General features: G+C 48.3%; 2 protein-coding genes across 4 annotated transcripts; one reads left to right on the forward strand and one right to left on the reverse strand.

The window, feature by feature from the left end:
• Positions 1-3,224: 3,224 nt before the first annotated feature.
• On the reverse strand, positions 3,225-9,486 carry AHSA1 (activator of HSP90 ATPase activity 1). Its single transcript, XM_049825766.1, has 9 exons — positions 9,290-9,486; positions 8,724-8,914; positions 8,456-8,538; positions 7,679-7,796; positions 5,988-6,076; positions 5,522-5,656; positions 4,659-4,760; positions 4,084-4,135; positions 3,225-3,646 (listed from the first exon to the last, which is right to left on the reverse strand). The coding sequence occupies exons 1-9, from the start codon at positions 9,367-9,369 to the stop codon at positions 3,474-3,476; spliced, it is 1,023 nt and encodes a 340-aa protein (XP_049681723.1). The 5' UTR covers positions 9,370-9,486; the 3' UTR covers positions 3,225-3,473.
• A 335-nt stretch (positions 9,487-9,821) lies between these two features.
• Positions 9,822-25,906, forward strand: VIPAS39 (VPS33B interacting protein, apical-basolateral polarity regulator, spe-39 homolog). Of its 3 annotated transcripts, none has more exons than XM_049825445.1 (20): positions 9,822-9,893; positions 10,036-10,128; positions 10,626-10,728; positions 12,033-12,176; positions 13,174-13,212; positions 13,556-13,620; positions 16,277-16,333; positions 17,274-17,366; positions 18,037-18,070; positions 18,517-18,619; positions 18,708-18,735; positions 18,921-18,994; positions 19,538-19,613; positions 19,912-20,046; positions 20,587-20,628; positions 21,024-21,113; positions 21,510-21,596; positions 22,140-22,229; positions 22,553-22,657; positions 22,930-25,906. In XM_049825445.1, the coding sequence occupies exons 2-20, from the start codon at positions 10,036-10,038 to the stop codon at positions 22,948-22,950; spliced, it is 1,479 nt and encodes a 492-aa protein (XP_049681402.1). In that variant the 5' UTR covers positions 9,822-9,893; the 3' UTR covers positions 22,951-25,906. The 3 variants fall into 3 exon arrangements, with proteins under 3 accessions (XP_049681402.1, XP_049681401.1, XP_049681403.1); XM_049825444.1 differs by having other exon boundaries at positions 9,826-9,903; XM_049825446.1 differs by lacking the exons at positions 9,822-9,893; positions 22,930-25,906 and having other exon boundaries at positions 9,931-10,128; positions 22,488-22,583.
• The last annotated feature ends 201 nt before the right edge of the window (positions 25,907-26,107 follow it).

The following is a 26,107-nucleotide window of genomic DNA, read 5'->3' on the forward strand; positions in this document are numbered from 1 at the left end:
CTCCCCAGCCCCATTCCTCATTGAATTCTGAAAGATTGCTCCGCTTTCCCAAGTAAGACTTCTAAGGTAAACTGTGTCAGGCCCTGTCATGCTGGAAACATCCAACTACTTTCACTTTGGCTTTTTTAAAAAATATTTTATTAAGTTCTTCCCATTTTGCCATTGCAGTAGAGTTGGGATGATGTTTCAAAGCAGTTTTAATTGTTACTTAGGCTAGGGGCTTTCAATTCTCTTTGATTTGTGGCCTGATTTTCCCACAGAAGTTTCACATACATAAATACAAAACAATGAAAAAGGGCCAAGTGAGTCATTACATAGGTCCACCTAAACCTGCATCCAGTCTCTGACAGCAGTCAACAGCAGGTGACTAGGAAGGAAGAGTAAAGAGAAGGACAAGCACACATCACTATCTCCCTGAAGTACTTTCCTTGTTGCCAGCAGCTGGTGGCCAAGAGGATTCTTGAGCCAGATGTGATGGTCGTTCTGTTTAATAGTCCTTTGTTGATTTATTCTTCCATGAATTTTTCCACTCCTGTTCTGAATCCATGTAAACTTTTAGTGGTACCATATCACCAGCCGCAAGAAATCCCAGAATTCACTAAGTGTGTTCAGAGACCCCCTTTGGCTGGGAGCCCATATTCTGTTGTTTGATGATTGCTCCTTACTCACCTTTTCCATGTGCCTCATACGTGCATAGCCAGTTAGCATCCACCTCTGACCTCTCATCACTGTGAAAAATTCACTGTTTACTTCTATCTCTGTTTTCTGGGATTTTAACCTTTGTTTTCTTTGATTCACAAGAATTTCCCTCTTGTGTCAGTTCAGATTCTTGAAGAGCCTTTGGGCAGCAGTACAGACTGGACCTTGCTTTTCTTCCTCATCTTATATAGCCCTCCCTCCCCCAAATAGCTGAAGGACTGCAAACTGTGTCCAGCTCTCCTGACACTTCCAAGTAAAGCAAAAAAGTCTGGGGTTTCTCATTAGCATCTGTATAGCTGCACCAGACATCAGCTGTAGCTGAAGGAGTGGGTCTCTGCTGAGAGCATGCAGGTGTAGCACACAGACCTTCACCAGCATGCAGAGACTTAAGGCTCAGATCGCTTTCACCAAGTAAACTAAGCAGCTGAAGCAGTGTAAGGCATTACCACCGCTGTGCCCTGTTAGAGTTAGCATATCCTGACACGCTCTGTGCCTCAGGCTAAGCGCTAGCTCACAGCCTGGCCTTTTAGCACAAGCTTTCCTTCACCAGTGGGTCAGTCCAATAGGTTCAGCTGTGAACAGCAGCCAAGGCATGGCTACACAGCCTGTTTTGCTACCGTGGGGATGGCGATTTCCAACCTGAGGGGCAGGGAGCCAGCTGGGACAGCACCAACCTAACTCAGGCAGTCAGCTTTGCTGGAAGAAGAGCCCTCAAACGGCCTCCAAGCAAAGCCCGGAATCTGTGAGCCCCATGAATATGGGTTGCCAGCTGAGGCCAAAGCGTGTGCTATTAGGGTAGCAGCAGGATGCCCAAAGTAAACCCTGTTTGTGATGAAAGGAAGGCAATTAAAATTCCACTTCAGCTGCCTTCCTGTCCCACTTCCTAACCTTCCAGTGGCAGGTGATTAGCAGGGCCTGCCTTCTGCTGCCCTCGCTCAGCGGTGCCAGCAGAGCCCCGCTGCAGGCAAGCACTGCTGCCGCGGCGCGGCCAGTTGCCCGCACGGCTGCCGAAGCATGGCGAGGACACCGTGATTCAGCTGTCCAGTTTGTCTCAAGTTAACTTAGAACGAGCTCATTTTCTCAGTTTTCAAATCACTCTGCTCATCTTACCAAAGCTCTTGCCTTGGCTGCGAGCACGCTTGCTAGCCTTGCTGTTCAAGGTTTCCCATGTTTCTGCCCAGGATTTCCCAAAGCGAAAACCACACATGCACACTGCACAGCGACATCGTGTGCTTACATCATATTACACTCCTGCAGCCAGATGCATGCAGTAGTTCATCTGTGCCTAAGAATCCTGGCAAAATACCTGTGGTCCCTTTCCCAGCCAGATGGTGCTTTAAGGAAGACAACCCTGCAGGACATAGGGAGCCCGACCATACATATATGTGCCTGGTCTTCATACAACTTCCTTTGCCATCACAGGTCAGGACAGGGATAAGTACACAACATAGAACTTAGTTGCATACCGCACTCTTGATGTCTGTACACACCTTATCATGAATAATTAATCGCTTTGGAATAGTGAGTGGAAAAGGCTAGAAATGCTCTCCATAGTTTAAAAGGTAACTCAAACAATTATATTTGGGGTTTTCTAAACAGGCACTCAAGTTTTTTTTCCTGCCTCCTCTACTGAAGGAGATGGCTACAACACGCCATCCAGATTTAAAAAAAAAAAATAAAAAAATAAAAAAAATCCCCCAAACAGTAATTCTCACCCAGTAACAGTACTCACTTCCAGCTTACTAGAGGTGCTCTGCAGAAAACACTAACAGAAAACAAAGTACACAAGAGCTCATGCCTCAAAGGCAAAACCAAGCACTTCAGTCACCCTTGAGGTTAAGCAGATTGACACTTCTGACCAGAACTAGATTTCCCCGCATCGTATAAACAAGTTTACTGCTTTAGACGACATCTCAGGGCACTAACTGTATTAGCAGGAGAGAACAAGCAAGTGGTTTCCATTCCTCACCAGTTGATGCAACAGCTGAAGTGGGGTCACCCAAAAGTACTGCACCTTGTTTATTTTACAGGAATAAATCCCACCCCCATTGAGAGTCTACAGTTTGCTTTGGCCTGAAGCTCTTGGAGGTTGCTGACCCGGGGACCCACAACCTGCTAGAACTATTTTGTACGTGAGAGTTTCCCTTGCAGTGGTTTGCTGGTAAGTCTTGGACATCGCGTAACTAAATGATCGGCATTCTTGTAAAGCAGGCTAGTGTAAGAAAGGGCTGTGTTGAAGAAGGGGATGTGCAAGGGAGGAGAGGAATAGCTTGAACAGGATCTTCGATCCCTTCAGAAATGGGAAGGGTTTGAAACATTTACTAGCAGCAGATCAAAAGCAGAGAGAAAATGAGCAGCTGCTCAAACTAAAAACTGCATCAAACTCATGCTCTCTACTCCTGCAGAAGCAAGAAATAAATCACATTGGGATCAGCACTCCTCATTGATCGGTGGTTTTTCAGACAGATCCCTCCCTCAGCCTATCAACAGACCCTTTGAACTCAAGCTGATCTGAGGACACAAGTTCCATGGTGTGTTTTTTTTTTTAAGTTAGGTTTATTTAGCAATAGAAGTATGTACATGTAAGAGAATCCCCTGCAGCATGAGACATGCACAAAGCAGTGAGGGACTGAAAGTGGTGCTGCTCAATGGCCTTCCTCATCACCTGTCATCCCACTTTACTCAGCAGCAGGGCCAAGATTAGAAAGGACAGGTGAGAAATGTATCAGTCCATGTGGCAGAGTCTTCAGGCGGAGCCTTCCCAGCAACTGGTATTAAAACAAGCGGGCGCCATAGCCAAATGTCTGTTTAATGCCCTCAAAGTAGTAGCGCTGCCAGCCTTGCTTTGTTCTTTCCTCCTCGCTGGCAGGAATGCCCTTGCCTTCCAAGCACACCTCCGTCTCGCCACCTTTATCAGTGAAGTTCAAGGTAATTGTTGCAAAGTGCCCTAGAAGAACCAAAGCAAATCTGTCAGCAGTGTGTATTATAGTATATGCTGCCCCAAGGAGCTGCTCTGCTCCTCCTCTCACATTGCACCACTTAAAAGACTCCTCAGGATCCTTCCCGGAGGATCTATTTATGACAGCTGCAGGCCTTCCTCAGAAACAGGGAGAGGGCTCCCTCTTCACGGCATTCGAAGCAGTTGCAGCCACAGCTGAGCAAGCTGCTACTTCATTGGTCCTTAATCCCTGGCCACTGCTCTAAGCAGTGGCTGGCTGGTGATTCTGACCTGATTGTGCGTGATATGAAGCTGGGATAAGGCTGGTGCAGCTCCCAGAACGCCGTGCGCTCCCTGATCACCAGCCAGAGTGCAGTGTGGTAAATGGGAACTCTTCAAACACAGGCAAGGGCTGTAATACCATAGTCCATTTTTGGATTACTTACCAGCTGGCCAAGATTTAAATCTCCATTTCATAACAAGTTGCTTCTCAGGGACCTTGAAAAGAGAGAGAAAGACCAAGTAGTAATTTTTTGCAAATCCTGCAGTCTAGTAGAAAACTAGTATTGTGTTGATCTGAAGCCTCAGAGACCCCTTGAGAAACACATACACAGAGGTAAAGAGATTTTAAATGTCCTTTTCCTTCCACTCCTTTTCTAGGAAGGTAGGCCATAGCACAGCCCCAAACGCTGAGACAGTGTCCCTGTCCAGAAGACTTTAGGGGCAGGAGGGCTAAAGAGGAAAAGGGTCAGTTACTACCCCTCTAAGCCCTAATAATTAAGTAAAATCACACAAAGATAGTGCAAATGCATAACTGGAAGCCAGATTTTCTCCCCAGACTGAAGTTCCATATATCAATCCATATTGTAAGGAATCCTTCAATAGCCACAGCAATTACAGGTAGCTATTGGGCACCAGGCAGAACTCCACAATTAGCTAACTGAAGCAGTTACAGAATTGATACCTCAAAAATAAAAAGGCTGCCCCTGAGCAAGATACACCTGCACTAGTTAATACTTACTAGGTCAACAAACTCTCCTGTGACACTGCCATCCAGCAACTGAAACTTGCCTCCCTTATCAGCCTCCAAGGTGGCTTGCGCATGGGTGAAAGCTTGGACCATCTGAAAAAAAATTCAGAAGACCTGTATTATTTGACATTATCTGCTTGCAAACCTGTTGCGTAATGCCTCCCACCCAGCTACAAAAGTTCTGGAAGAGGAGGTAAGTCAATAATGTAAGGTCTTCATCAAGAAAAGACAGAAACTCTGCCCTGGCCAGAAAAGCAAGCTTATAGACACTACAGTAGCATTCTGCCTGCCAAGGGAAAAAAACCCCTAGCTTTCATATTCTATGCAGTGTTCTGTAAGCCACACTAATTTACTTTGCTGATTCCTTAATGAAACCCAGTTCTAAGAAAAGGTGGTATTTTTTTCTTTTTCTTTTTTTTTTCTAAAGGGGGAACAAAAGACTAAGACCATGTTTAAATAATGATAAAATGCTGCTCTCTCTTCTTAGTAATAGTGTGCAGGAGAGGGGAAACTATTCCCAAAGTATGCTTTGGTATCACCTAACCTTAAAAGGAAAAAGCAAAACAAAACCAAAATCCACAAAACTGTAAATCCCAAGAGATCTGACCACATGCAGTAAGGGATACACCTACAGATAGGTGCTGATAGTCTGGAACTGGCTTCTGGCTGGCATTAAACCTCTCTTGACAACTGTATGAAAAGATGCACACGCAAGCTTTAAGCAACTGTTCTGCAGACTAGTTTTCTTATTCCATTCTCGTGGATTGTGAGTGTCCTACAGAATGCCTTAAAAAGCTTCTTAGGAACAACCTTCTATGTGGAAAGAACAATTCTCAGAACAAGCCTGGCATTACCTCCTGAGTAACGAATACCCGGTACAGCTCCTCAGGAGATGTTAAGAAGGTGTCCTTCAAGTTGATCTTACATGTAGGGATCTTGACTCCTATCGATTTGGACTGCGATGTGGCAGTACTGCTGCTAGCAGCCATCTAACAAAACAACAAGCAAAACAAACACAGGTACTTTCTTCACAAAAAACTCAACAAGTAGTTAACACATTCAAGAGGGAAAACAAAGGCCTTTGGTAAAGATGTAATTAGGTATAACTATATTTGAGTGTAAAAATCAGATTTATTGCTCTGCTTGAATTAAGAAATATCACATGCTGCAAATCGAAGCAGTCAGGCCTACACCACAGATTGCCAATTCCTAAATATATATATCCCATAAACAGCATAGGTTCCTCCTGTAAGCCCCAGAATCTAACACTGTGTACCTTTCTTCATGTATCCAAAAGCATGTTTACACAGTTTTATTTACCTTGCGATCTTCTGCTTTAGGAGCCACCTGAGGTGTTGTCTCCATATGTTCACCATTCACTGTGGGCAAAATCATGCCCTGGGTGAATTCTGGAAAGACAGGAATGCACCCATGAAACTAATAAAAGATCAAATAAACCTTTTAACTGTTCTTTGAAATACACAATCAAAAAGGGCTTCCTGGTTTCTCCCCTGCTCTTGCTAGCACCCACGACTTGAAACAGTTTAAAAAAAAAAAAACAACAAACCAAAAAACCAGACTTCTTTTTACAAGCAATTAATTCTTCTTGCCCTCTACTCTCCACTGAAGGCCGTATCAGAACCTGCCTACACTAACAATTAGGAACCTACTTCCTCTTCCTAGCCTAGACATACCAATCACTATCTTCCACATGTTGCCCTCATATTAATGTTAGCCCTACACTTATGCAGCTTTTTTTGACTCCCACCATCTAATATAAATAGCAATGACACCTCAAATACTTTTATCTTGCTGGTCTAGACAAACCAAACCAAGCTCTTCCATTTCTTATCAGACTGGCTCTCCACTTTTCGTATCATTGTAGTACAGAATAAAGTTACTTCTAACTCCATCTTCCATTTGTCTTTTTTGACACCAGATGCCAGCACTACAAACAGAAATCTAGGGGAGGTCTCACCAGTACCCTGTCCAGCAGCACTAGCACTTTTATAGCTCCACCAGAAGCTTCAGCCTCTTTCAGCATCATGTTTACTTTTTCTCCAGCTCCACCACTTCTGCCTTTACCAATTATAAAAGTTTGCTTTTTCTCCTTCCTCTTCATCTGTTCAAACTGGCATTTTATTATATGTGTATATATATTGTATCCTGCAATACTTAGTTCCCACCTATTCTTATTTATTCCAGCCCACAAGATCATATAGTTCTTCCTGAATAACATTCTCATCTTCCACTGGGTGACTGCATCTCCCACTCTGAACACCAAAACGCCTGAAAAAACCCAAGGGTACAGAAATTTGATCCTTGAAAAGCAGCAACCACCGGTGGTTGGTACTTGGCAAAACCTGAATATCTAGCGTGTGTAATGTAATATAAGTCAATGGATATAAAAAGCAACTGTAGTATTCCCACCCTGTACTAGAGAGCAAAGCCAAACTCAACCAAAGCACACTGATTTAACTCCAATTGTTGGAATCAGATTTATCTTATAAAAAAATAGTTTTGATCCAGATGCTGAGACAGCTTATTCAATGACACCAACAAAACCCGCAGAGCAATTTCCAGTTGTCAGTTATTCTCAAATCCAAATAATGCTAGATGCCTTTCCTGGTGTGGCAGAAGAGAAAAACCAACAAACTAGAGAAAAGATACCACCTTCCAAGGGAGCAAGCAAACCAAAGGCCAGATTGTGCCACATGCAGTGACTGATTCTCTGTGTCACTGGGATACCAAACACATTTTAAAAGTGCTGTTTATTATTGGGTTATTACCAAAACCAATCTTTCTGGGCCATGCTACAGTGTCTAGAGACAGAAGTGCTTCTTGTCAAATGCTAACCATTTTCAAGAGAGACAGAAAAGTTACTGTTGTTGTTCTCACCTTCCTGTTGAGGTGGAGTGGGGAACTAATACCACTCATCTTGTTACACCAATCCCTTCTTTAGCATTAGCCCATATGGGTTTCCATAATACCTCTCCCTCTCAGTTACACACCTGTTTTCAGAGTGCTGATGTAAGTTTTCATTGCATCTCTAATTTTTTTTGCACCCTCTTGCTTCATCAGGGTCTTCAGGTTAGTGTCAGGCTCATCTTTAGCAAGGCTGACATGGATCTAAACAAGAAGGACAAGTGCTGATTAACAAAGCCATACTTGCATGGTCCTTTCATTACTCAATTCAACATCACAGTTAGACTTTGGCTAAACTTTCACAAGCAGCAGTACAGTTTTATTAATCTTTCAGTAGTGCACACATATACCGAAATACCTTCATATGCTATAGAGCCCTTGTATCTAGAAGACAAGAATTAATTTGATAAAGATACAACATGATGGGGAGGGACTCTTTATCAGGGAGTGTAGTGACAGAACGAAGGGTAACACTTTTAAACTGAAAGAGGGCAGATTTAGATTAAATATAAGGAAGAAATTCTTTACTGTGAGGGTGGTGAGGCACTGGAACAGGTTGCCCAGAGAGGCTGTGGATGCCCCATCCCTGGAAGTGTTGAAGGCCAGGCTGGATGGGGCTTTGAGCAACCTGGTCTAGTGGAAGGTGTCCCTGCCCATGGCAGGGGGATTGGAACTAGATGATCTTTAAGGTCCCTTCTAAGCCAAACCATTCTATGATTCTCTGAACTTAAGCAGTCTCTAACACTAAAAAAGTTCTACACAAATGTTCTAAAAAAGGTAACATGGAAGGAACTATTAATGCTATGAGGATTCCCATTAGAACAGCCATACAACCAGCAGTATTAGCCTTTAGCTATGCTTACCTCGACTTCATCAATGTCATTTTCATCTGAGAGATTAGGAATCTCCACATAACCTTTGTATTTCACTCCTGTCTTTGAGGTGCCTGCAATTACAATTACATTGTTCAGATCAACATTTCTTACTCTGGTTGTTGTAAAGAGTAAACTTTGTACAGTATCACAATACAATAGTTTCCTTTATTATTACTTCTCAAATGAGATAAGTATCCTTATCCTTAATCTTATACTTGAATATGGCCTTGAAACAGGAGGGGAGAACATCACTCACCAGTCCATGCCAGCTTGATAGCCCACTCATAGAAGAAGATAAGTTTCCCTTTGCGGTTGTTAATGGAGGCCTCTCCATCCAGTTTGCTCACTTCTGTCACCTCGCAAGCCCCTTCCTCACCCTCCACCCTGACAGGTAGCAGGAGGGTTTTCAGCCGCTCTGTGGACCAGTTGGAGGCATCCCGCTCCGTCCTGTGAGAAAACCAGGCGATGTGAGAATCTGGGACAGGCCATGCCGCCAGCACACGCGGGGACTATCTAGCCTTCCCCCGGCCCTTCCCTCCCTGCCCCGCTCCAACACACACACACGCGGCCGGTCCCAGGGCACCCACCCAGGCCTTCCCCGGGCACCCTCAGCACACCGGCTCGGGCACCCCGCCACGCACACGGAGGCGGGGAGCCTTCCCGGGGCATCAGCCCGGGCACCCCCACCTCGGCACCGGCAGGCACGTATGGGAAGGAGGGGAGGGCCTTCCCCGGGACACCGGCCGGGCGGCCTCCCTCCACCCAGGGGCAGGGGCAGGGGCAGGGGCGGGGGGGGCCCTCCCGCGGGGCCGCCCCGCTCACCAGTGCCAGTTGTTGACGTTGGTGGCGTCCGCCCGCTGCTCGACGATCCAGCGCGGGTCTCCCTCCCCCCACTTGGCCATCGGGACCGCCGCCGCCGCCGCCGCCGCCTCCGCCTCCGCACCGACCGCCCGTGGAAACTGCTAGAACCGCCGGCCGCCGCGCCACCTCCCGGCTTCCGTCACCGGCACGGTCCCTTCCGGCGCCCTTCCCCCGCCTCGCGCGCGGCCTGGCTTCTTGGTTCCGCCGCCCCGCCTCCAGCTGGCGCTAGCGCCGGCGGTCCCGGCCGGCGGCTCCCGGAGCCGGCCGCGCTGCGCCGCGCCGCGCCTCGCCTCGCAGCCGCCCCGAATCCGGCTGGCGGCAGCCCAACCCTCAGCAACTGGCCCGGACACAGCACCGCCGCGCGCGGCCCGCTGGGGCTTGTAGTCCGGCCCCGGCGGCAGCGCGGCGCGCGGGGCACGCCGGTACTCGTAGTGCGCGAGCGGCGAAACGCCGGGCCGGGCCGCAGCGGGGAGACTACCCGTCCCGGCGTGCCCTGCGCGGCGGCCGCCCGTCTCCCCTGCCCTGCCGCGCCCTGCCGGTGGCGGTGCCCGGCGCGGAAGAGGAGGCGCGGGGCGGTGAGCGGGAGCGGGGGGCGCCGGGGCCGGGGCCGGGGCCGGGGCCGGGGCTGCGACCGCGACCAGGGCGCAGGGGCGGTGATTCCCCTGAGGCAGCCGCTCCCCTGAGGCAGCCGCGCGGTGCCGTTGCAGATGAGCAGGGCGAGGGCGGACGAGGAGGAGTACTGGCACAGCTCCAAGTTCCGCGCCTTCACCTTCGACGACGAGGATGACGAGCTCTCGCAGGTAGGGGCCGACCCCGGGTCTGCTGGGGCGCCGCGGCCCGGCGTGAGACAGTCCCCCGCCCCCGCCCCGGGCAGGCCCCTCCGTGGCCGTCTCAGCCCAGGCCTCGGCCCCGCACTTCGCTGAGCGCCTGTGCTTCGTGGGTGGGGTGGCTGCTGGCCTCCTGCCCTGCGTGGAGGCCACCAAGGGCTCCCATCTGGTCCCCCACGGTGGCCATTGGGACCGTGGTTCCTCGCCCGTGCAGCAAACTGCAACTCCTGCTGGTTGAGCTGTCAGCATCTGTGTAGGTAGGTCTCGGTGGCCTTTGGATTCCCAGCAGCGAGGAAAGGCTGCTGTGTCTGCTGAACACCTACAGGTGTAAAATACCTCCTCCAAAACAGGCAGTGGAAACCGAACAAGACGTATTCAAAGCTCCGAGGGAGATTGTTTGAAGGTAATAGGCGACAAAGCGCAGTCTGTAACACTGGTGGTCTTTATACAAGCTCTGCTTTTGTCCGTAGCTAAAGGAATCCAAACGGGCTGTGAATAGCCTTCGGGATTTCGTCGATGATGATGATGACGACGACCTTGAGAGGGTCAGCTGGAGCGGAGAACCTGTGGGAAGTAAGTGCAGAAGTACTGCAAGTTATCCTTCAGACAGAGGGAGTTTAAAATTACCGCTTAAGTCATGTCATTTAGTCAAGGTCAGGAGTACTACTCCCCATCTAATCCTGCATATCTAATCTAATTCTAGTCTGCTCGGGTCACATTGTGAGCCACTTGATTTACCTGTGTGGATCCACTGAAAAGAGAGCGAGCAGAAGCCCAAATTACATAAAGAAGTGCAGACAAGTGGAGGGAATTCACTGTGTTTTTCCCAATGTGTAGCCCAGCTCAGAGCACATATTTTGGAGGTTGTGGCTTGATAGTCATCATGCTTTGCTGGCCTGCAGGACTCTAGGTGATCTTTTCCTTCACACTGCTGCCTGAAATGGCACCATTTAAAGTTCTCTGTGCTTTATCCCCACAGCACTTTAAGAGATGTTCCGAGGTTTAGTGTGTGTTTATAGACTGACTTTTATGCTTGAAGTTTGAATGGGAATTGTAAGCGTTAAGCAAATGCATTTCTAGTGATGATGGGAGCGAGCTTATGACCCACGCATGATGCTGTCTGCTACGCTTTGGAGTTCATGACCCACGGAATACATGGCACTTGCTAGCCAGTGCCAAACAGTGAAAATTTACATTTGGATCATCCAGAGGACCTTTAGAGAGTCTGTTCTTCTTGTCCTATGTGGTAGCTTCTCCCTCTGGTTCAGGCCGTTTCTTTTCCCGCCCAAGGTCTCTACCTATCTGCTTTTTTGTTCTGTCACCCTGTCCTAAACTGTGTGTTGTGCAGCTGCGTGAAAGGAAGGGAAAACTGTGTCTCAAACAAGCAGGAGGGAGGCATATGCATTGTTGCCAGCAGCATATGCACATTGATAGCTGTTTTGTCTGTTGGAGAGAAAAACTATCTTACTTTTCCAGTGTTCAGGAAGGTATGCTCTTATGCTTCTGTAATTTGAGGAAACCCAGGGATTCTCTGTCTTGCTCTGTACCTTTAGAGCAAGGATATGCTTTAGCCCACGGAACAACATAAAAATGTTGGGTGGTCTATGCATTTTTTTATATAACCATAACCAGCTGTACAACATTGCTGAAATCAAACATTTCTGGAGGACAACACATAACCATTTAACAAGCAGTATTACATGGGATTGGGTTTCTGTGCACTGCATCTACTTAGTGCTGAGGGTTAAAGTTATTTGGGATATGCTAGTGCAGAACTGAGCAGGAGACACTTGTAACATTCCTGCCATGCTATAAAACCATTCTTTACAGACTGGTTTTCTCTTTCTCTGTCATAAATGACCTCTGTCTGCACTTAGGTATCTCCTGGTCAATCAAAGAGACAGCATCCAGCAGCACTAGCTCGCTGGAGGGCCGAGACTCCAGCCTACGGAAGGGCTCTTCCTCCTATGCTGCTTTTCCCAGACAAGTTTCCTCCTACTCCCTAAGCAGCCTATTCAAAGGTGAGGTTCCTCATACACAATATAGACAAATGGGTTTTCTCTCAAGGGGTGATTGTATTATCTTACATAAATTGTTTTCTCTTAAGTTTACTGCAAAACAGGGAAGCTCTGATCTCTCCTGAGTGTGGGAGTGTATCTCTCAATGGTCAGAAATTGGAGGCTGTCTTGTGCAGAAGATCACGTGTTCTTGTGGTATGGGAGGGGACTTCGGAGATTATGCCTTCTTAAAAGCCAGGTTCTCCAGAACAGCAAGGTAGAGCACAGTACTGTACAGCAATCCGTTTGCATGGTGGAAAAGAGCAGGCTACAAAGGGGCTGGCTTGACCCATGTGGGCCTCATTTGATCTTCAGTACTGTAGAGAAGACAGGTTGGTTATCCTTTATTTGGAGCTCAGCTGGCTGCTGTTGATGTTGTAGTTCGTTCAGCAAACACATGCTAGCAGCAGTGGTGGAATAGCTGGTTATGGGGAGAGCTGCACAGCACACCATGGGGAGACTTACACAGCTTGCAAGAGTTCAGTTCTGTTGTCACACAGCCAGACAGCAAACCAGCTTTTACTTTGTCTCTCTTTTTCTGGGGTGTTTTTTTGCTCTCAACTCTGATAATACAGTGATAATGAAAGGCATCCAAATTGCAGCCCCAGTGAGCAAAGCTGTCCGTGTTGCCATGGCCTAAGCAGTGCTGTGTGCTTGAGCCTCTGCTCTGCAGGTGGATGAGTGAATTCAGGCTCTCTAACCTCTCCTGGTCTCAGTAACAAGAGGGCAGATAGGGACAGGTTGTGATGTGTTTTGTGATACCACAGAGAACTTCAAAGCCTTAGACTGCAAGCAGGTGAGACCCAGCTATGCCAATGTAGTGTGAATCGCTATACAGAGTGGCTTGTTCTACAGTGGCATAGCTGCAGAGCACTGGCTTGCAGTCTAGGCTTGTGTTCCCTCTGCAAGAGATGTTGCTGCTGAAGAGATAGTCTCTTATGAGTGTTTGGTTTGATTTCAGGACGAAACAAACTTCCAAGTTTCCAGTCCCTTTCAGACGGTAAGTTTTGAATCCCAGCCTCATTTTGGGAGAGGTGCAGATTTATGTAAACCAAAGCATTTCCAAAAAAAAGGCAAGTGTCATCTTCCTTATGTTGCAGAAGGGGAAACTGAATCTTGGGTTGTCTGAAAGTCATTCAGCAAAGAAGGAAAAGAGTTGGCGTGATGGTTTGGGGTAACCTGCTTATGTAGAACTGATGACTGTTGGGTTTAGAGCAGCTTTGTATTGCCATTTGGTGCTTGAGGTTGGGTCTTCTACCATGAAACCCAAGAAAACAGCGGTTTTGGAAGTGGATGCGAATCAGGATTTTGATGTGCTACTCAGCTTTGCCTTTCTCTCTCAGCCCTCTCTGACACAGGAGTTAAAAACTACACCCCAGAGCTGCGCAGACCGAAAGCTGAATACAAGGTGAGCAGCATGTATTTGTAGTGTGCTGAGATCAGAGTACTGCCAGAAGAACTTCCTACTCTATTGGTTTCATGGGAAGTGATTAATCGCCATTTCAGACAGCAGAAGGCAATGCAGGGAGTAGGACAGGGAGCTTCAAAATGCAGCCTCACAGTAATTTAGGTGTTCTCTGCTTTTGCTCAGAAGCAGGGAGCTTTGCTGGGGGACTTAGTTACTCCTCCCAATGAATGGCCCAGCAGTCTTTGTGAAAAGGATTTCTAAATAGTGCTTTGCCTGTAAGCTGTTTTCATGCTGGGTCAGATGAACTGGCATCACATGTGTTTTTTAAAATTTTTGGATCTAAAGGCTTCTAAATTTCTTGTTCATGAATCACTGGGACAGCACAGAGGGAGTTGCACAGAGGCGGAGTTCCAGTTGGCAGGAATGTTCTTCTCCCAGAGAGGCACTGTTAGGTGTTGCAGAACCTAGTGGATTTTGAGACTGGGTGGATTCCTCCTACTAGGTGCGAGGTTGTGGTTCCATGTCCTCAGGTCCGGCCAGTAACAAGACTGAGCACATATTCCCAACAGGTGCAGGCCTGCACAATACTAACACAGCTGCCCACACAGATTAACTCAGAAACCAATGCCTTTACTAACAGACACATAAACACACAACACTCAAGCCTGATCCTTAGCCTTCTTTCTGTCTGACCAGGATTGAATTCCACTAGTGGAACATACACACACTCTATGGCTCTCTCCAGTAGCTGGTCTTAGACATCCAGTTTGTTTTGTGGCTGAATCCCAGACCCCAGTCTCGTCCAGTGGCTGGCATCTGGACCCTTGGACCCCTACGGTTTGTGGTACCATTCAGGTTCCTGGTACTCGGACTGCTTATTCTACTCACTGGCTCATTGAGCTTGAAGTTCACTAGCATTCATATGAACACATACACTTGGAATAGAGAGCCCACCCACACAGAAGGTGGTTAAATACAGAATTTAATGAGAATATAAGACAGACTGCAGTGATCCATTGCAGGGCTCAGTCAGACAGGCACACTAACTAGCCACTTGTTTAAACTTGGCTGGCAGCCTATGGCCATGTTTCCCTCTATTTTCCCATGCTTGTTCCTGGTCAATTAATTTTGATCTCTCTCTTTCCCTGCTTTTTTTCTTTCCTCTAAACTTCCGTAACAAGCTTCACACATTTACACAACCCTCTTAAAACATCCCAGGATTTTTTTTCCTCCTGTGTCTCATACTAAGTCCTGTGCCTCTTTAGGGTTGCATGGTGTTTGGGGAAAGTTTCATTGGTTTACTCACCTTGGAGGGATTTTACACAATGGAAAAATCACCTAATCTATCTCATTTGGTGGTGGCTCAGAGTGGCCAAGTCGGTGTGCTCAGATTGTGCTGATTAGGTTACTGGGTTTTCTCCACCTGTCCTTGGCCACCTGATCCTCACCAGGTTGGTGTGTTTATGTTGATTAGCCATTAATCACATAAGGTAACAGGCAGCACTTCCTGAAAGCACAGCAGAGTAAATAAGTGTGCCCTGTTGTGTTGTTGTTCTGTGCCTGGAAGGGTAGTGAAGTGGGAAGGAGAAGTGTTGTACAGCCCCTGAAAAACAGGCAGGAGTATTGTAAGTAGGGTAGAACAAAGAAGGGAAAGTTAGTGGCAGCTTTGCAACAGTGTCCTGACAGTGACAGGCTGAGGAGCTGTCTCTGGCCAGAGGCGCTGGAGGCAACCCTGGTGCTCAGGACATTTGACACTCAGTTATACATTGACTTGAGAGACTCGTGCACAGTGGTCCCCTAATGGGACTGAGTCAGCTGACTTTTTCTTTGGATTTGGACTTTCAATAAATCTTCAATGAATTTAAAATTTGGTGTCCTCAGAGCTGGTTCTGGTTACTCCCTTTCTCTGGCTCTTTTGAGGCAGAAGGCTGAATTACAACTGCTGGCTTGAGTGCCTCACAAAGATTTAGATGCATTCTTGGAGTCTGAGTTCAGGAGTGGCTCAGGCCACTGCCACTTTTATCGAGTGCTTCCAGATTGTAGTCTGCAGGCTGCAGGGGAAGAACTTTGGTCATTGCAGCAGCTGTAGCGTACTACTTTAAGATGGTCTTGCTACAGGCTTCAGTGGTCTTGTCACATTGTACTAGTTTTGTGCAACTCTCCAGGCACTTGCCTGAGGCTGTTGTCCCTGTGTTCTCCACGCTGCTGTGGAAGGCTCACCAGCAGAAGTCTGTCTCAATTGTAACAAGAAACCAACTCCGTCCACCTCAGTTTGGGGTTTGTCAGTTTTGTGTGTGTTTTGTTTGTCCTTCTGAAAGCAACATTGGAACTTTAATTTGCAAGGAGGACAACCTATTGAAATGCACTTCTTACAAACGATATGATGATGGACCTTACTGAGGCAATAGAAAGACTCTGTGTTAACAGCTGAGCCTCGAGCTTCCCTCCCTGCCGTCATGCAGGGTCTGAGGGCCCAGCATCTGCACCTGAACACTGTACTGATCCTACTAACAACCCCCCTGGAGCAGCTGAATGATAAGTCTGAGAAGCTACACATGGGCCATCACTGATCCACCACAAGTGGAAAGCAGCTTGGGGACTGCTGGCATGATCTGGCCTCTTGAGGGTCAAAAGCTCTTTGTTTTTCTTGTGGCAGGATTACAGCAGTGATTGGAGCCCCAAAGATACAGTCAGGCGAATGCAGAGGGGCAAGGTAAGGACTTCCCACTCCCACCTGCTTGCAAGAGATGGAAGGTGTGTGGTCCTAAACTGCTTTGCACTTCCCTATGCTCCTGGCTGTTCCAGGAGCAGGGAGGGGATCCATGTTGCTTGCAGCATCTAACAGCAACAGTGCTCTGCCTGTCTGCTGCTTTGCCGGGTGGCAGTGCTGGGATGACACTAGCTCAGGAGCAGCAGGAGACCTTCAGGGTTTCGTTGCATTGTTTACTTGAGTCATCCTCTCAGCTAGGCTCTCACAGGAGCTATCTATACTGCTCTGTCCCTTTCTACCCTTTCTGCTCCCTGGGGCTGGGTTTATGGAAAAAATCCAAGGGTGCGGGGCTTTACTTCCCTTCTTAGTTGGTTACAAATGGAGGGAGGAAGACAGAAGTAATCTTGATTACACTGGAGCTGTAATCTTAGTCTCAGGTGTCTCAGTTTGCAGTGAGCATGCAGGGGGTTCATGGTTTTACTCTGCACATGTCTCCTCAAAGGCTGGGGTGAACTAAAGGCTGAGAGAGGCCACAATTTTATTGTAAGAAGGGAGGAAGAGTCTTGCAACTCAACTTTTCTGGTCTCCTCCGTGAAAAGGGCCCTGCAGAGTTCCCTCCTCCTGTCCGGGCTGGTGGTTTGTGGTGTGCAGGGAAGTTTTGCCTTGTTACAAGGGTGTTTGTGCTGAATGTACAATGTCTGCTGTCCTAGCCTGGGCAGTAGTGAGGGCGCTAACTCTGCAACTCCTGTGGACACATTCCCGGGTATCATGCAGCATATGGTTTCAGCTAAATGAGAAGTTCTCTGCTGGTTGGGAGGACAGTTACTCATGTTGCTGTTGCTGAAGGGCTTATGGGGGAAGAATAGGTAGTACCTTCGGGGTTGGTTCAGCCTGGGGATTGTCTGATGTCCCATATGCCTACTTATACCTCTTCAATCTCCAGGTCTGCTCTCTAGAGAGATTTCGCTCCCTGCAGGACAAGCTGGTGCTCTTGGATGAAGCTGTGGCAGGGCATGATGGAAATGTCATTACAGCTGTGAGTCCTGCTGGGGCCATATAGGGCTGGGACCTCCTGGGTGATCCCACAGAGGGTGCTTGTGCGAATGCAATTGGTTGGCCACCTAATTGTGCAAGATGGGGGGTTGTTCTTTACTTAAAACCAAGAAGTTACTGAACAGTGTCAAAGCTTAAGACTGGGAAGTTCCATATTCCTGCTGGCTTTCTTGTCACTCTGCAGAATTCATGTCAGGTTAATAACAAGGAACCTGAACCTTCAGCCCTACAGATCTTTGCAGCAACTTCTTGAAGGCTGAGGTTTAATCTGCTCATTGCAGCACAGAAGATTTGAGGGGCCTCTCCAGTTTATCTGGCTTCCAAAGCATCAGGCAGCAAATGGGACTGTGTCAGAGCTTCCCTTATCCAGATCTTTAAAGCCTTTGGATCTCTCATGGAAAGGTTTTTCTTTGTAAATTTTGGTCTCACTTACCTGAGCTCCAGAGTAGGAGCTTAGGCAGGCATCCAGGCAGCTGTGGCCCTGGCTTACTGCTTGTCCTGTGTCTAGTGGGTAGCAGAATTCAGTTCAGTGAGCTGTGTCTTCAGAGGCCCTTTGCAAAAGCTTCCCCAGGCCTTGACCAGTTTGCTGTCTGTCTGCCTTAATTCTGGTGAAGACTGATCTGGTCAACTGAGAGCTGCCTCTCTGCTCACAGGTCCTGATATTCCTGAAACGGACACTAAGGAGAGGTAAGTGTGACTGGGGACGGGGTTTCTATGGTGTGTTTCAGTTAAGGGCAGAGGGACTAGTTCTTTCACTGGGTGGAAGTCACAAAGAGAGCATCTGGGGTATTGCTACTTTACTGAGCATGAAATATTTTTGCAGTGAGTGTAACATGGGAGGGGGGATGGTGATGCCCACAAAGGCCCCAGAGAGGGGCTTTAAGCGCTGGTAGGTGGTTGTGGTGATGGGGTGAATGAAAATGAATCTGTAGGGGTAGCACACTGCTGTGAATTCAGCTGGCAGCCTGGTGAATGGGCTCCTCTGTGCTCTAGCCTCCAAGACTGTGCTTTAAATGGGATAAGGCTGTTGAATCCTGCCAATGGCTTGCAGCTCCATGCACCATGCTTAGCCCCCTCTGGCTTGATAGTACTAACTTAGTCTACCCACCTGTACATATCTCTCTCTCCTGTAGAGATCTTGTTTCGGGAGCTGGAGGTGCGGCAGGTGGCCTTGTGTCATCTGATCCATTTCCTCAAAGAGATGGGTGAGCAGAAGTTGCTTCTGGATCTGCTCAGGTGAGGCTCTTGCCCAGCCTTGTGGCGGGGCTGAGCATGCTGCTAGGAACCTGCCTCCAGATTAATGCTTGCTGATTCCCTTTTGCAGGTTCCTAGACAGGACTGAGGAAGTTGCTGTAAGTATTCCCAGGAGCAGATGTTCCCTTTCCTCAGTGAAGAGGGAGTATAGTGGGCAGGGGGAGGCTGGCTGCAGGGTGTCTGGTAGTCAGGCGAGAGTTTTGCATCCCCACTTTGCCCTCTGGAGTCCTGTATCTCCCAAATCCATGAGAACAGACTATGCTTGTTTTCCCTCTCCCTCCAGCTGTCCCAGTACCGGGAGCATTTGAACATCCAGGATGTAGAAAAAAGGAGGGAATTTCTGAAAGGCTGCATTGGGTAAGAAAAAATGCAAGAGGGTGGGAGGGATGTGGGTGCTTCACAGAAGGTGGTAGTAAAGAAAATTAGACCTCTATCCCAGTGCCATGGCTTAGGTAGTTGGAGAATTGATGTTGGTTTTGCCTCAGTGGGAGTGGGGTGTTGTGGGCACAATGTAGACCAGAGAGGAAGAATATGTGGTGATCACAAATCCAACATCTTTTGCTGCTTGCATGGGGGCAAAGATGCTTCGGGGACCTTCTGATCACCGACTGTTCAGGTTGTGAAGGATGAAAGCTCAGGTGCTTGAGCACTCGAGGAAATGGGTAGCATCAGCTTTAGGTTGTTCTGTGAGAGATGCCACATAATTTTTCCTTCTCTGAAGCCTGTTGGAGAGAGCCAGTTGAAGAGGGCAGTGGGGCAGGAGCTTGAGTACCTACTAGCCACTCAGGCTGAGGAGAATGGGAGGTGTTCCCCACATCTCTGTTTGTGGAGAACAGCATCCTTCTAAGTGTACTGTGTTTAGAGCTGCTGACAGTGCCTCCTTCCTCCATATCTGGCCAGGCTGCCATTTTCATCTGAGGATACCTCCCACATCCAAGACCATTATACACTGTTGGAGCGACAGATCATCATTGAGGTATGAAATCTTCCCTACTGGTCAGGAGATGACTGGAACTAGCTGCGAGATCTCTATCTGTCCCTAATTTATACCACTTTGGATCTAACCAACCTGCCCTGGCTAGTGCAGTTTAACTGCTGTCCAAGCTGCTGTGCCAGGCACATGTGTGAAATACCAGACCTGAGACTTCATGGCATGTTGAGGCTGTGCTTGTGCATTGCTATCACATCAATCTCCTCAGTTCTTTAACCCACAGCTGGGTCAGGCAGTTTGCCCTGGCTCATGTTCACCCTCTCTGTCTTCCTTTTTTCTGCAGGCCAATGATCGGCACTTGGAGACGGCTGGGCAGTCAGAGATATTTCGGAAGTATCCTCGCAAGGCTTCAATTCTCAACATGCCACTAGTGACCACCCTCTTCTATTCCTGTTTCTACCACTACACAGAGGCTGAGGTGAGAAGGATTACATTTCATCCTGGTAGCCCTCAATATGTGGGGTGGTTAAACTGGGGCATGTTAAGGAAAGAAAGGGAGGAAGGTCATATGTCATGCCTCAGAGAAACCTAGAGGAACCCAGCTCCCCTTGTCCATCTGGGACCAGTTTGGAGTTTTCTTTTGTGCTCTAAGATGGGACATTCAACCTGGGACAGCCTGTCACGGAGTTGCCTCCTAGAAATCACTGTCTTTTACTTGTGGCTCTGAGGAGCCAGAATTGGCCCTTAATCCCATGAGGCTGAGGTGTGTGATACTGGTCTTGGAAGTGCTGGAGGTGCACCAGTTGAGGATGTAAGGGAAACCAAACCAGAGAGCTAATGGGGTGGGATACTTGCTCTCTTCTGCCAGCTGTTTCCTCCTGTGGCACTGACATGAGCAAAAAGCAGTAAAAACTTGGGTAGATTCACCCTGTTTGAGGCAAAAGCTTTACAATGGGTGTCTGAACCTCTCCTATGGCCTGCTCTGCTGAGTTTGCACTGACTTGTCTGCTTTCTTTAGGGAACGTTCAGCAGCCCAACCAACCTGAAGAAAACATTTAAGGTATGGAAGTCTCCTGCTGTTGTGGCAGCACTAGCTGAAAATGTGGGCAGCCAAATTGTATTTAGCAAGGGTGCTGGGTAGGAGTTTCAGGGGCTCAGCACTGAGGTGGGGGGAGCATGGCATCCTCCTTGAGCAGGGCCGTTCTGAAGGCTCAGAAAGGCAAGTGGTAGCTTTGTGGAGGCTTTCACTTGGGTGTGCCTCAGCTGCAGCAGCACTTGCAGATCCCCACCTCTTGCTCTCTACAGCCCTGGCCCTGGCCTCAGGCAATATCTCACCTCCTTCTCTGGCTGTTGGTGTGGGTCCTGACAGGGCTAGGGGCAGATGCCATTCCTGTCCTACCCACACAAGCCTTCTGAGTTGTGCTAGTGCTCCAACTGCAGCCTTCTACCTTGCAGATTCCCGATAAGCAGTATGTGCTAACTGCCCTGGCTGCCCGTGCCAAGCTGCGAGCATGGGATGATGTGGATGCCCTCTTCACCACCAAGGTGAGCTGTGGAAAGCCTTGCTGGGGGCTCAATTCCAAGGACTGATATCTACTGTGGATAGCTGGCTTGTTCTAGAGTTACTGGACAAACTGGTTTTATTTCAGCAGGGCCCAGCATCTCTGCTGCAGGGTGTTGCAATACATTCCTCCTCTCCCTTCCTAAGACCTCTGCAGGGCCTGGCTTGGCTGCAGCAACACGGTCAGAGAAGGGAGCTGTCCTTGTTCTCTGTTACCAAAGGGTTTGCAGCCAACCTGCGCTCAGCCACTGCATGAAGGGCTCTGTCAGCGGTGCGTGTGGTGGCTGGTGGCGTGTGTTGCTGCCACTGGGGAAAAACATTTTCTTGTGGCTGGAGGGATTGCCCTTTAGCATTAACATAGGGTTTGGCTCTCATTTCAGAACTGGCTGGGCTACACCAAGAAGAAGGCACCTATTGGTTTCCACCGAGTGGTGGAGATCTTGCAGAGGAACAATGCTCCTATGCAGGTGAGCAAGGAACTGCTGCATACATCCTCTTGCTCTTTGTTGGGATCTGCGGTGTGAATGATTCCTCAAGTGAGCTGCTTTCTAGCTGCGAGCAGGAGAACAGCTTGCCAAGCTGCTGGCTCTGCAAGGTGGGCGCAGCACTCATCTGAGTGACCCATGCATCAACAGGAGGTGTAGGTGGTAGCGAGGGCTGGGTCCTACGTCTGATTGCAAGAGGAACAGCAGGCCTAGAGCTGTCTGGGAGCTCTCTCCCAACAGTGCATTGCCACCTTTGTTTGCTACATTAACTTTTTACGCTTAATCTGGCTGGCAATGGTTAATCCGACCCATAGGAACGAGGTAGCCTAGGACTCCGAGCTTTGTGAGCAAAGCTTTACTGCCTCTGGGATCCTGAGCAGTCTTGTCCTGGTCACTTGTTGCCTTAGGAAGGAAGGGGTCAAGTCTGTGTGACCAGTAACCTTGAAAGGTTTTGTGACTGGGGTGAGAGAATGATGCAGGTGGTACCTGCAGAAGGGAGCTGAGACACTCTTCCTTCCCTTGCAGGTGCTGCAGGAGTATGTGCGCCTGGTGGAGGATGTGGAGACACGGTTGAACCTCGCCACCAAATACAAGTGCCATGATGTTGTCATTGAGGTAGGTCCCTGCTGTGTGTCTGAAGAAATGGGACAAGAGCCTGCTTTTTCTCCCTAGCTTTCCTGTGGTGTGCCATGTGCCACTTGCTGTCATGTGCCTGGTGGGGTTTGTTTATCCCTGTGGCCTGGGAGCAGTGATATGATTCCCAGGGGAAGCCAAGTGAGCCAGGAGAGTGGGTCCTGGTGTTTGTGCTGTGTGGAATTGTGCCGTGGTGGGAACCTGAGGGGGGGATTGAAGAGTTGTCCTGCTCATCTACAGGGCACCGTCTAACCGTGGAAGTGTCCTCTTCACTCAGCTGGGTGCTGATTTTGCTGTTTATCTAGACATACAGGGATCTAAAGGATCGCATCCAGCTGACAGCATATAAATGCAAGGTGGAGCGAGGCTCTGCAGAAGAAGACAAGATAAACAGCATTCTTAACAACATGGTAAGAAACACCTACTTTTTCTTCCAGAGACTCTCATCAGAAACGGCCGTAGATTAGGTGTAAGGGCATGGCTGTCCTACATATTTTTTTATCCCTGCTGGGAAGCTAATCTTATGTTTGGGGTTGCATTTAGTGTAGGAGTGAAGGGTGAAACTGATAGAAATAGCACCCTCTGGCCATAGTTGTCCTTCTCAGGGAGTGGGACTCACTGACTTGGCCCAAGGGATCTGTGTCCAGCACTGATGTTAGTCATGTCTTGTTCTCTCTTTTAGCAAATCCGATGGAAGAACTGAGCACCTGTGAAGCAGCCTGCTTGGCCATTGCCAGTGAAAGAGGAAACTGCAAAACCCAGTCCAGTGCCAACAGAGCAACTCTGTTACTACTCATTGCATGATCAACGTTCGTCAGTGACAGTGGGTGCCCGTGACTTGTGGAACAGTGGCATTCAGGCTGGTTGAAGGCAGCTGCTCTAATGTAGCCAGCGAAACCATGGTACTGATCCACCAGGGTTGATTCTTTTTGGAATCTGATTCTCTTTGACTTGGCTGTAAGCCAGGCATTGCTTTTGTTTATGGAGAGAAGTTGCTGGGCACAGCAAGGTTATGTTTGCTGTGGGTGGTGCCTGGGCTTATTCTTGTAAGAGGAACAGGTCATTCACACTCAAGGGTCTCTCCACCAAGCGGTGCTGACCAGTCCATGTAACACTCAAGCTGGTTTGGGCATCACCAGTCATAGCTGTGGCTAGAGTAAAGCCTACTGGACTGTGTTCTCCCTGCATCAGAGTGTGTTGGAGGAAAGGACCAGCTGCACCTTAAAGCTCATTTTGTTCTGGCTCACCCTAGGAAAAGAGGTGTCATATGAACTCCTGCAGAGAGCCAGGACAGCAGTCTCTGCCAGTATTCTTGTGCTGGCACTCTGCAGCTGTTGGAAGATCCCTTTATCAGGGAAGAATAGGCACCTAGTGTGGAGCTGGTCAGAGCCCTGCTGCGTTGGATGTAGAGCAAGGAGGGACCCCTCTCAGTTGGCACAAACCTGCTGGCTTCAGCAGCTTTTTTCTCTGAGAGTGTTATGCCAGGAAGGATTGAATTGCACTTTCTCAGAAACACAACTCCTCAGGCAACTGCTGGCTTCATCCTTCCAGACCTCACTTCAATTCCTTAAATAAACCTGTCTCTTTCTCCTTGGGCTGTTTATTTCCTTCCCCCACTGAGCACTTTGTCACTCTGTGTGCTAATCCTGAGCAATTTATCACACCTCCCACGAAGTGAGTATGCAGGGTGTTTTCTCATGTCCTGAAAAGCACAGTGCATGTCACCATGGAGTGCCTTTGCTTGCAACAGTACCTTCTTTCACACCTTCAATGCCATCAGCACAGATGAATTAATTTTAATGTTGTAGGAGAGTTTGTTGCCACACACAAAGGTGAAGGTTGTGTGTAGCGATGTACCAGTCTGAGGGCAGGTTTGGGTTCCAGCCTCCCTGCTGCACTGTGCAGTCTCAATTTTTTTTCTGTTGGTGTTTGTTGTTTTTTCTCACATAATCCTTTAGGTTGGAAGGGACCTCTTGATCATGTAGGCCAATCCTGCTCAAGCAAGGTCACTTGGAAAGGCAGACCAGGACTGTGTCTATTTGGGTTTTCAGTATCTCCACAGCTGGAGATGACTCAGCTTCTCTGGGGAACCTGTTCCTGAATTTGACCACCCTCACAGTAAAAAGATGTTTTCTTGTCTTCAGATGGACTCTCACGTTTCAGTTTATGCCCATGGCCTCTTGTCATCACTGGGCACCACTGAAAAGGGGTCCCTTTTCTTCATTCCCTCTCATCACATACTTGCATGCATTGATAAGATCTCCCCTGAGCCTCCTCAAGGCTGAACATTCCTAGCTCTCGGCCTCTCTTCATATGAGAGATGTTCCAGTCCCTTAGTCATTTCAGTGGCCCTTTGCTGGACTCTCTGGTATGTCTATGTCTCATTTGTACTGAGGAGCCCAGAACTGGACACAGCACTCTGGATTTAGAGAGGAAGGATCACCTTCCTTAACCTGCTGGCAACATTCATCCTAAGGCAACCCAGGATGCTGTTAGCTAGGGTAAGGTTTGCTGCCAGGCTCTCCTGCATGCCCCTGGCCAGGACGTTGCTTGGTTGTAGGTATCGGAGTGGTGTCACTGGTTGGGATTTATGTCAGGGAGCAACAGAAGCTGAATGCACCCTTGGAGGAATCTGATGAAACCATGAAATAAATCTTCATGCCTGTATTCTCCAAGCATGGGTCCTGGATGCTTCTTTTGTGGTATGACCAATGATACAGATGTGTAAGGAGCTACATAAGTCCAGCAGCTGTGATCCAGGAGCTGTGCTCTGGCTATGCCTACTGATCCCCTGACCTCTGTGTGCAGTTTGCAGGATGCAGTGCTTCTGATCTGTGGGTAGTGGCACTGTCAATGTCCCAAGCAAAGCAGGACCACTTGTGACAGAAAATGCTGATGTGCCACATGGGATGGGCTTAGTGATTTAGATGTTCCTCACAGCCCAATACTAGAAGCTGGATACCAGCATTGTGAGCACCTTGAAGAGCACCAGGATACCATGTCTGGCGTGTCTGATTGATTGTGTGTGGTGCATCAGGGAACGTTTGTCTATAAGGCAGCATTTGGGAGCCCCAACACTTTTTTCTGGGTTCCTCAGGCCACAGCTCACAGGCTACCCATGACTACTCTGTGTGGGCAGGAAGAGGAGGATTTCCAGGGAAATGTCCTATGGCTGGGGAGAGTGGGGTTGTCCTGGTTTCAGCTGGGATAGAGTTAACTGTCTTCCTAGTAGCTGGTATAGTGCTATGTTTTGAGTTCAGTATGAGAAGAATGTTGATAACACTGATGTTTTCAGTTGTTGCTAAGTAGTGTTTAGACTAAAGTCAAGGATTTTTCAGCTTCTCATGCCCAGCCAGCAAGAAAGCTGGAGGGGCACAAGAAGTTGGCACAGGACACAGCCAGGGCAGCTGACCCAAACTGGCCAAAGGGGTATTCCCTGCCATAGGATGTCACATCTAGTATAGGAACCTGGGGGGAGTGGGGGTGGGGGATCGCCGCTTGGGGACTAGCTGGGTGTCAGTCGACGGGTGGTGAGCAGTTGCACTGCACATCATTTGTACATTCCAATCCTTTCATTATTGCTGTTGTCATTGTATTAGTGTTATCATTATCATTACTAGTTTCTTCTTTTCTGTTCTATTAAACCGTTCTTATCTCAACCCACGGGTTTTGTTTCTTTTCCCAATTTTCTCCCTCATCCCACTGGGTGAGGGGAAGTGAGCAAGCGGCTGGGTGGTGCTTAGTTGCTGGCTGGGGTTAAACCATGACAGGGGTTTATGTAAAGTAGTAAACCTAAAATTACTGTAGAGCTGATGGTTTTGGTTGGATTTTTTTTTTTTTTTTTTTTTTAAAGCAATGTG

This window comes from Accipiter gentilis, chromosome 22, assembly GCF_929443795.1.
Source record: "Accipiter gentilis chromosome 22, bAccGen1.1, whole genome shotgun sequence".
NCBI classification, from domain to species: Eukaryota; Metazoa; Chordata; class Aves; order Accipitriformes; family Accipitridae; genus Astur; species Astur gentilis.

What these genes read in the sequence shown, in the direction of transcription:
- VIPAS39 (XM_049825445.1), top strand. Translation starts at nt 10,036, where the DNA reads ATGAGCAGGGCGAGGGCGGACGAGGAGGAGTACTGGCACAGCTCCAAG. An exon ending in TTGCTTCTGGATCTGCTCAG is followed by an intron (nt 18,620 to 18,707) that starts GTGAGGCTCTTG and finishes TCCCTTTTGCAG; the next exon opens with GTTCCTAGACAGGACTGAGG. An exon ending in AGCGACAGATCATCATTGAG is followed by an intron (nt 19,614 to 19,911) that starts GTATGAAATCTT and finishes TTTTTTCTGCAG; the next exon opens with GCCAATGATCGGCACTTGGA.
- AHSA1 (XM_049825766.1), bottom strand. Translation starts at nt 9,369, where the DNA reads ATGGCCAAGTGGGGGGAGGGAGACCCGCGCTGGATCGTCGAGCAGCGG. An exon ending in CTAAAGCAGAAGATCGCAAG is followed by an intron (nt 5,657 to 5,987) that starts GTAAATAAAACT and finishes TTGTTTTGTTAG; the next exon opens with ATGGCTGCTAGCAGCAGTAC. An exon ending in CAGGAGAGTTTGTTGACCTA is followed by an intron (nt 4,136 to 4,658) that starts GTAAGTATTAAC and finishes TCTCTTTTCAAG; the next exon opens with GTCCCTGAGAAGCAACTTGT.